General features: G+C 42.5%; 1 protein-coding gene across 1 annotated transcript; it reads left to right on the forward strand.

The window, feature by feature from the left end:
- The first annotated feature begins 6,446 nt into the window (after nt 1-6,446).
- LOC143858455 (uncharacterized) lies at nt 6,447-7,362 on the forward strand. The gene is made up of 2 exons (XM_077369108.1): nt 6,447-6,883; nt 7,134-7,362. Exons 1-2 carry the CDS (start codon nt 6,447-6,449, stop codon nt 7,360-7,362), a joined length of 666 nt encoding a protein of 221 aa, XP_077225223.1.
- Nucleotides 7,363-10,591: the final 3,229 nt, after the last annotated feature.

Genomic DNA, 10,591 nt, shown 5'->3' on the forward strand with positions numbered 1-10,591 from the left:
ATAAGAGGAATGCTAAACTCAGGAGCACCCTTGCAAAAAAGAGGTGAATGGGCACCCTTGAGTCTAGCATTAAAAAGGCTACCAATACTCGCACATGTTCTAATAATTGGACAAACTCCCCAATTTAAATAGAAAATACAAGGTGAGTTAGTGCAATTATTAAAATATGGTAGTGCTACTATCAGTATCCTAGATGTTTAAAATTTTTTTTTTTTATCACGATCCTTGTTATGAATATGTGACCATCGATTTGGCCCTATTCAACCACCCACAAGTTGCCCTCTTAAGAGTCAGTGCAGGGGCGCACAAAACCAATTTCAGACTGGATTATCTTAATATCTTTACTCTTATAAATTAGGCAAGTGATAAATGGGGGTCGATTTAAGATATATTGGGGTCGATTTATCACTTGCAATGCTATCTTTTATTTAAATTACCATAATAACCTTCATTTCAACGAAGACCACGTCAAACTTCTTCTGAATGACTTGGGCATTTTGATAATTTACACCCGTTTACACATTCAGCGCCAGTGACTCTTGGAAAAAAAAAATTAATGCTAAACTCAAGGTCACCATTGTCCATTTATTGGCTGCAAGTCACCATAGTAAATTTATTACTCTGACTTACATCCACTATAAATGCACAATGGTGACGTGTATCCAATGGGGAAACCTTTCAGCCCATATTTGCAAGGGCGCTCTTGAGTCTAGCATACCTCAAAAATTAAAAAGAAAAAAGAAAAAAAAACTCAGTCAACACGTAACCCGAAATTCCATGGTAGAGACAGTGAGAACACAAATAGTCAAGAGACTTTAGACAATACAAATACACCAACAAATAACCCTCTCTATACACCAACAAAGTTCCCTACCAAACCCTCTTGCCATCCCAATTCCCCCGACTAACCCCAATTCCGGCGATGACTTTCCGGCAAGTGTGCACCCTTTTTCTCATCTTGGCCTTCGGTGTCCTCATCCTACAACAAGGCGGTGTTGAGGCGACTAGGGTTTTGTCTGGGGATTTTGCTAAGGAGAATCACTTGGTGGCATACCCTTCGCTAGTGAAATCTTCTGTGGAGTGTTGGATCGGCCGATTAGTATCTGGGCCGAGCGACAAAGGCGGAGGACACTAGAGCATGTGTGTGATGCAAGGGCAACAAAGGGTTGTCATAATTTATTGTTACATGGAGAAAATATACTGAGATGTACATGAAAATTGAATTTCTTTGAATTTAATAATAGGTTATCACCTTTTATACATAGAAATTGTGATGTTCACATTGTAACCATATAGCTGTATCCTTTTTCCATTAAAATGCTTCAATTATCCTTCATATATCTTCTTCAATACTAATAAGGTGGTGCAAAGTCTAAGCGGGCATGCCACAACTCTACTAATTATAACCTTTTGTTTTGATAAGTTCACCCCTTCACTCTTCAATTTAAAACTTAATCTCATTGGTGTTAGTTATTAGATGTTACTACTGCCCCTTGGGAAATTATTAGTTATAAGTTATAACAACTAATAGAGGAAGATTAAATACGTGAAGTAAAACTAGAGGTGTCAATAGGCCCAGAAGGTCTGCTGGATCCGTTGGATCAAATGGATCCGAACAGGGGCGGAGCCAGGAATTTGGTCTAGGGGGGCAAAGAATGGTTGTTGTAGTATGTTGTGGCCCACACTTTTATACAGGTTTCTATAAACAAGATGCAGTCTATTTACATTGCGGCATTGCAAATGAACAGTTTGGATCATCGTACGAAACAGGACCTAGCCCTTTTCGAAAAATACTACAGTTTGGATCAACCTATTCACCTTGTGGCACAACAAATCCAGGATTTCAGGGAGGCAATTGCCCTCTAGCCCCTGATTTAAGGGATGCAACCAATTTATATTTTGGCACAACAAATGAACGGTTCATATCATCCCGTGAAGTGGGCCGTACTGTCCGTTTTGTAAAATGGTGGACTCTACCGCCGCACACTATATAAAAACTCATGACTGTTATAGGTAAATATGAAATTTTATATGTTGTCCGCATGTGCAGTCAAGTGTTTCTCAAAGGCTACTTTGAGGCCCACTTCATAGGATGATCCAAACCGTTCATTTGTTTGGCCGCAATGTAGATAGGTTGTGCCCAAAACTCATTTCCAATTGATGATCCTAACCAATAGAGGTTGTCCCGTTATTGATCAAAGGGTTAGGATCATCCTATGGAAATTATTTTTGGGGCACAACTTATTTACATTGTACCCCAGGAAATGAAGGATTTCGATCATCCCACGGAAATGGGTTTTAATTTTTTTTTAAAATATACATACGGCCACAAACCATTTAAAATCTCCTCAGTTATTTCAACTTTTGGCTATCAAACCATATCCATATTCTTTTGTTGGTACTCATGTAGAAATGAAAACTTCGATTGGGTAAGAGAGTACGAGAGAGAGAGAGAGAGAGAGAGAGAGAGAGAGAGAGAGAGAGAGAGAGAGTGAGTTAATTGCATTAATTTCGTTGGTTATTGAGGGAATTACAAAACAAATGCTATAAAAAAGGGGTTTACGGAAATTTTGCATTGATTTGGGTTGTTAGTGGAGAGAGGAATTAGGGAAAAAGGCTACAATAAAGGGCTTTACTAAAATCTAGGGAAAAATTTCTGATTATGGGGGGTTTCTACGAAAAGAACTAAATAAGCTTAAAATTTAACGCAAATTTTCCAGATTTTCAGGAGGGGCAATTGCCACCCCCCGCCCCCTGCTGGCTCCTTCCCTGGTTCCTAATGTTAATGGAAAGGGTTTGGGCACTGCAGTTTGATTGAACCGTGTCCTTTGCATCCATATCTGGATGTCCAAAATCATTTCGAATCGTGATCAGATGTAGCCACAATTTTTTATGGACAATCCGATATCCGAATGGAGGGTACCAATGTATGAAAATACCCTTAATATTTTCGTTCAGTCATGTCTATTCATAAGGATATTTTTGTAAAATTAAAAATTATGCTGGAAACAACATCAACATTTTAGTTTTCCACTAACTTTTTATTTCAATGAAGATTTTCCACTCTTAATAGTTTCTTCCATCCGTTGGCTTTCGGTCTAAAATACGTGTGTACGCTGTCGTAACAGCCTCTCACGGGGTAAGAAATCGCAAACTCAATTCGAGGGCTTCAAAGGCCAAAAAGTTTCGATCCCCTGGGATTGGATTTCAGACTATTGAGAAGAAGAGGGGAACACACTTCTTCCTTGGGCTTCTATGTCGTTTCACAGAAGGAAAGGACATTTTAGTTGCAGAGCGTGACGCTAAACGTAAGGGAGTGTTGACACGGGTGAAGCGTGAGCAACACTCAAGGTCGACAGACCTTCCGATTTGAGACACACGACAAAGCAGCACAAATCAGATGACAATGCGAAAGATAAACGAATTAAAGAGACAGACTCACCTGAGAAGATGAATTCATTACTTCCTTAATCCGGGTACAGCTACAGCTACGAAAAGTAAATGGTACAAGTGATGTAAAAATAAAGATAAAATGCTAAAATATTTTCGGATTTGGTTCCGGGACCTTCTCCTTGGAGATAGACGTCTCATATAGCTTTATTCGGGTAACCGTTCCTCATTACCCCATGTTCTTCTTGGAGGGAAACTTTTTGGTAACTACCCACAATGGGTCCCTTTATTCTCACGTCCTCCATTATCCAGGTGGTTGTCATCCACCTTCCCACGATTGGCAACAGTTGTCCCTCTTGACCGATTGTCTACTTAAAGATAAATGCACTTTGATAACATCTTCAATAATTATCCACCCTTACAGGTTCTAGCATATGTGTAAGCCGGAAGGCTATCGATCACCAATGTTTTGATTGTAACCAAACCCATATTGATTAAGTATGTCAAATTGTTTGCATTTGAGATGATCAGGATTGATACACCGAAGGCAAACAAGACATCGTGGACATTACAAGCTACCTATGGAATTACATCGCACACATCTTGAAGATCAAATGAAGTCAAGAAGATGATGATTGAAGTCTCAAGAAGCCCAGAACAGAAGTTGATCTCATAAAGCTTAGATTGTATGTTCTCTCTTGGTTGATTGTATTTTTGTCCATTAGGGAGGTTAAAATGATATTAGACATCCTAGGAATCACACTCCTCATAGTAGACTCAAGTTCGTAATGAATTTTCTCGAAGAAATGTGTATTTTAGTGTCCAGAGGAATTATGGACGTCCGGGATATCTGCGGACGTCCATCTCCACCTCAAAAATATAACCGAGGAAAATACGGACGTCCGTCTGAACATTTGATTTTTAAATAAAATAATCGAGAAGAATGCGGTCGTCCGGGAAACTGGCGGACGTCCGTCTGAAGATGAAGTTTTTAACATAAAAATAACCGATAGAATCGCGGTCGTCCAGGATATGGCGGACGTCCGTAGATGGACTTTAGCGCGCGTCTGGAATTTGAAACGGCTATCTTTGGCAGACGTCCGGCACTTCGTCCGCCACGCATTTGAAAACAAAAAATTAGGGATTTGTGTTTTTTGGTATAAAAACATCTTTTGGGAACCCTAATATACATCTCTTGCATTCTAAAAACCCTAGCCACCTTCTTGCAAAGCTTTCAACTCTCACCAACCTTATTTTTTATTAAATGTGAGATTTACCTTCATTTAATTTTCTCTAGTGCCATTACATTTAATCTTCCAAGAGAGAATCTTTAGGGTTTACATTTTGGTTGAAGCAAGAGTGATTATTGTGCCATTACATTTGTACTTGCTTATTAAAGAGGCTTGAGAGCATTTACTTTCTTTCTACCATTGTAAAAGAAGGGTTGCTACCCTTGTTGAGTTTAAAGAATCGGTGAGTTTAAAGACTCGGTATTTGTAAAGAGGCTGGAAGCCGGGCGTTGTGTAGTCTTCGGATAGTGAAAATCCTTGAGTGCGACCTCAAGAAGAGTGGAGTAGGTCTTTTGAGTAGACGGAACCATTATAAATCTTGGTGCTCATTTGGTGTGCTTTCTACTCTCCCACTCTCTTTCATTTTGTGAATATATTGGTAATATCTTAACCCTTTCATTTTTACAAGCACTTGTTAGATAGCTTTAAAGTAGTTAGAAAAATTATTTAAAAACAAAGGTTTCAAAATAACTAAGTTTTTATAAGACCAAATTCACCCCCCTCTTAGGTTGCCTAGCCTATTTTCACCTGATATCAAAGCTTGGACTCTTAACATAGGATTTTGACTTCTCAAAATCTTACAAGAATAAAAGATCATGGCAACACCTCAAGGAAATGTCGAAGGACAATCCATATCTAGACCACCTTATTTTAATGGTTCAAACTATGGTTATTGAAAAACTAGAATGACTTTCTTCCTTCAATCACATGACTATGAGGTGTGGGAACTAATTGAAGATGGGATATATTCATCCCACAACCGATAGAAGTGAGTGGGTGGCCGCTCAAAAGAAGAGAGCCATGTTAAATGCCAAAGGAGTAAACACAATCTTTTGTGCATTATTCCCTAGGAATTTAATCGAGTCTCCAATTGCAAGACAACCAAAGAAATTTGGACCCCCTCGAAACTACTCAAGAGGGAACCACTCAAGTTAAAAAGACAAAAATAAATATTCTAGTTAGTAATTTTAAAGCTTTCAAAATGAAAAATGATTAATCTATTTCCGAAATGTATACCCGCTTCACTAATATTGTCAATGAGTTAGAAGGATTAGGTAAAACATACACAAATGAAGAAATTGTGAACAACCCCTCCGAAAAATTGTTAACAACTCGGTATCAAGAAATCGAGAAGTTCGCCTTCACAGTCGTTACCTCGAAAAGAAAACTCCGACCGTATTTCCAGGCCCATCCAATCACGGTCCTCACCGACCAACCCCTCCGAAAAATTCTACAGAAGCCCGATACCTCAGGACGATTGATCAATTGAGCAGTCGAGTTGGGCGAGTTTGAAATTCAGATAAAGCCCCGGCCCGCTATCAAATCCCAGGTACTTGCAGACTTTGTAGCTGAACGCGTGTTACCGACGGATGAACTAGAAGAACAAGATAACTCCATTGAAGAACCGGCTCCACCGATTCAGAATCCTCTCTGGATGTTATATGTTGATGGTTCCGCCACTGCTAGGGACAGCGGCGCTGGATTGGTTTTGACAGGGCCAGATAGATTTCTCACAGAATACGCCTTGAAGCTAGACTTCAAAGCCTCTAATAATGGGGCGAAAAATGAAGCCCTGATTGCCGGGATAGCACGTGCCACCGAGTTACGCGCCAACCGAGTCCGAGCTCATAGTGACTCACAATTGGTTGTAAGCCAAGTCAATGGTTTCAGTGAGTCTAAAGAAGAACGGATGCTCAAGTATCTAGAAAAAGTGCGAAAAGAGATCTCTACCTTCGAAAATTTCAAATAGTACAGATCCCCCAAACCATGAATACCCGTGCCGACGCACTCTCCAAAATGGCATCATCCGGTATAGTTGAACGAGGAAACATCTTCACCGAGATTCTCTCAGGACCTAGCATCAAGAGAGAGGAAATGGTACAGATTGAAGAAGAGCCCAATTGGATGGACCCAATAATGCAGTATCTGAGAGACGGCACTCTACCCTCTGATAGGAAAGAGGCACGACGCTTGATTGCCAGAGCCGCCCATTACATCTATGACGGACAGGCGTTATACAAGCGGTCCTTCTCGTGGCCACTATTGAAATGTCTCCGACCCTCGGTTGCAGAACTTACAATGAGAGAGGTCCACAAAGAGATCTGCGGAGACCACTCGAGCGGAAAGGTGTTAGCACACAAGATTCTCCGCCGAGGCTTCTTCTGGCCAACTCTCCAGCAGGATGCTTCGAACTTCGTTAGGAAGTGCGAACAATGCCAAAAGTTCGCTACCGTGCCTCGCCTCCCCACGGTCCCCTACAAACCCATCTCCAATCCCATCCCGTTTGCCATGTGAAGAATGGACTTACTAGGTCCTTTTTCCAAACTCGACCAGGGGGCACCAAATGATCTACGTGGCTATCGACTATTTCACCAAATGGGTCGAAGCCAAAGCAGTGAAAAAAATTACTTCCAGAGAAACAAAAAATTTCTTTTACCATGATATCATTTGCAGATTTGGAATACCGAGAGTCTTGGTAACAGATAATGGGACTCAGTTTGCAAGCAGGCAATTCAAGGACTTCCGTGGCAGACTCTACATCGAGCAGAAGTTCACATCAGTCGGTCATCCACAAGCTAATGGACAGGTTGAGGTGACCAACCGGACACTCTTGCAAGGATTGAAGAAGCGCGTAGAGAACACCCGAGGCTTGTGGGCCGAAGAATCACTAAATCTTCTCTAGGCCTATAGAGCCACCCCCAGGACAGCAACGAGAGAATCACCATTCAGCCTCGCCTTCGGGGTAGACACTGTCATATTGGTTGAGATTGGTGCTCACTCTCCGAGGCTCGAAACATACAACGAAAATTGAACACCTGAGAAGCAATATCGACCTTATAGAAGAAACTCGAGAAAAGGCCAGAGTCAGAATGGCCGCGTATCAACAAAGAGTCGCCCAATACTACAACTCCAAGATGAGAGAGAGGGCAGTAAAAGCAGGCGACCTAGTACTACGCCGAGCCGAAGTCTCCGACCCTCGTAACTCGAGGAAGTTGGCTCCAACTTGGAAGGGACCCTACCGCTTCTCCCACGTACTCCAGCTAGGATCATATCAGTTGGAGAACCTAGAAGGCGACCTTATTCCCCGCACTTGGCACATTTCAAACTTGAAGAAATTCTATCAATAGGTAAGAATGTAGCTCTTTTCATTTTATATTGTTTTCCACAAATCTATGTGTTTGTTTTTGTCCTTGTGATATTGCAGACATGTAATCTTCTCCCCAAAATAATGAAATCTGCTTTTCGTTTCTCCATTCGTAGAGCGATTACCCCTCAACAATCATAGATCTCCAAGCTAGACAAGCTACGAACTAAGGTCAAAGACTCAAAAGCTACGACCCATAAACCGAAGCTCCAAGAGGCTAGGTAGAGCGTCTATCTACTTAAAAGATACGACCCAAAAACCGATGCCCCAAGAGGCTCGGTAGAGCGTCTATCTACTTAAAAGATACGACCCAAAACCCAATGCCCCAAGAGGCTCGGTAGAGAGTCTATCTACTTAAAAGATACGACCCAAAAACCGATGCCCCAAGAGGCTCGGTAGAGTGGCTATCTACTTAAAAGATACGACCCAAAAACCGATGCCCCAAGAGGCTCGGTAGAGCGTCTATCGACTTTAAAGATACGACCCAAAAACCGATGCCCCGAGGGGCTCGGTAAAGAGTCTATCTACTTAAAGATACGACCCAAAAATCGATGTCCCAAGAGGCTCGGTAGAGCGTCTATCTACTTAAAAGATACGACCCAAAAACCGATGCCCCAAGAGGCTCGGTAGAGCGTCTATCGACTTAAAAGATACGACCCAAAAACCGATGCCCCAAGAGGCTCGGTAAAGAGTCTATCTACTTAAAAGATACGACCTAAAAGCCGATGCCCCAAGAGGCTCGGTAGAGCGTTTATCTACTTAAAAGATACGACCCAAAAACCGATGCTCCAAGTGGCTCGGTAGAAAGTCTATCTACTTAAAAGATACGACCCAAAAATTGATGCCCCAAGAGGCTCGGTAGAGAGTCTATCTATCTAAAAGATACGACCCATAAACCGATGCCCCGAGAGGCTCGGTAGAAAGTCTATCTATCTAAAGACATGACCCATAAACCAATGCCACAAGAAGCTCGGTAGAGAGTCTATTTATCTAAAAGATACGGCCCATAAATCGATGCCCCAAGAGGCTCGGTAGAGAGTCTATCTATCTAAAAGACAAGGCCCATAAACCGATACCCTAAGAGGCTCGGTAGAGAGTCTATCTATCTAAAAGATACGACTCATAAACCGATGCCTAAGAGGCTCGGTAGAGAGTCTATCTGTCTAAAAGATATGACCCATAAACCGATGCCCCAAGAGGCTCGGTAGAGCGTCTATCTAATTGAAAGATACGACTCATAAACCAACACCCCAAGAGGCTCGGTAGAGCGTCTATCTACTTAAAAGGAAAGATAAAAAACTGACGCCCCTTGAGACTCGGTAAAAGATGTACCTTCGACAAATAAATGGTAAAAACCGATGCCCTATGAGGCTCGGTAGAGAACCTACCATCGTCAAAAGCAAAATCATCTCAATTGCATTACCATATATAAGGTTCGCCCCAAAGGGCAAACCACCCCGTCCACACCATTATAATAAGGATTACAACAAATCGAGTTCATAAGAAACCACAAAAAAACAACAAAAAGAAATAAAAAAGGACACAGCCCGTAGGTGTTCTTCTCCAAATCTTCCTCCGATGGAAGCTCAGCAACAGGTAGTACAGAATATTCCCCTTCAGGAGAGATGACCATGGGCTCGATATCATTTGGCTCGGTCGCTTCCGAATCCTCTCCCTCGAAAAGTTCGGTCCCAGGTGGTGCCTCGAATTTTGCAATAGGGAATCCGAAGTCAATGGCCTTGACTTGGGCCCAGCAATCAACAAATCCCTTTGCCTCAAATTCCAGAACGTGAAGGGCCATGTCCGTCTGGTACTCTTGGGACTTTATGAAATCTTCAATCACCTTGGACCGAATCTCCTCCTCCCGTTGGGCCGCCTTATTCAATTTTTCTTCAAGGTTAGCACAAATCTCCTTTTCCTGGTTAAGCTCATCCCTAACCTTCTGAAGATCGGCCTGGGCAGGTTTATGAAGTTTCTTCAGGTCTCCTAGAACACTTTTCTATCCTTCGCCTGCGTATCCGCATAATTTTTCACCTCTTTAGACGCATGGGCGTAAAGAGAATGATATCTATCCATGCGCGTCGAGGAATAAGAGCAAATGTCGGATAGCTACGATCACAAAAAGAAAAAGATGAGTATCCGCAATTCCTGAAAAACGTTTAGGAGATTAAAAGAAGATACGCACCTTCTTGGCCAGGGCGACCATGTCTCGACTCAGGGCATAGTGGGAGCATTTCTCCATCTCTGCCAAATCTTTCGGCAGAGGGCTTGTCATTGCCATCTCCACCGCCACACTAGGATTGCGAAGAGCCGAATCTCCGGTGCCGACCTTCCAACCAGGGTTAAAATAAGGCCCCTGTTGAAATGCCTGATCCTTTGGAAGGGTCACCGACAGAAAAAGAGCCCGGGTCCCGTCGCAACCCTCTGCAGGGAAGGTCTCCGAAGTCGTAACTGGGTCTGTACCCTTGAGACCCTACCCCTCTACCGATTTGCTCTTTCTACTAGGGCTCTTCTCCGGTAGATCTATTTGCCGCTTACTTTGCGCGGCTTTCTCTGAAGGTTGAGAAACAGGTACAACATCCTTGAATTTGACGGCCGGGACCCCCCTTTCCCAGCCTTGTCCGCCTGGCGCTTTAAGGCTTTCTCCTCCTTCTGTCGGGCTATTTCCTCTGTTTTTAGCCTCCGAACCTCCACATAGCTGAGGAAGAAATACTAGCGCCGAATCTTATGCTGCCATTTCTGCGATAAGACAGGAAACAAGTCACAA

Source organism: Tasmannia lanceolata, unplaced genomic scaffold (assembly GCF_043159265.1).
Source record: "Tasmannia lanceolata isolate RefF3 unplaced genomic scaffold, GAP_Taslan_0.1 ptg000026l, whole genome shotgun sequence".
In the NCBI taxonomy this organism is placed as follows: Eukaryota; Viridiplantae; Streptophyta; class Magnoliopsida; order Canellales; family Winteraceae; genus Tasmannia; species Tasmannia lanceolata.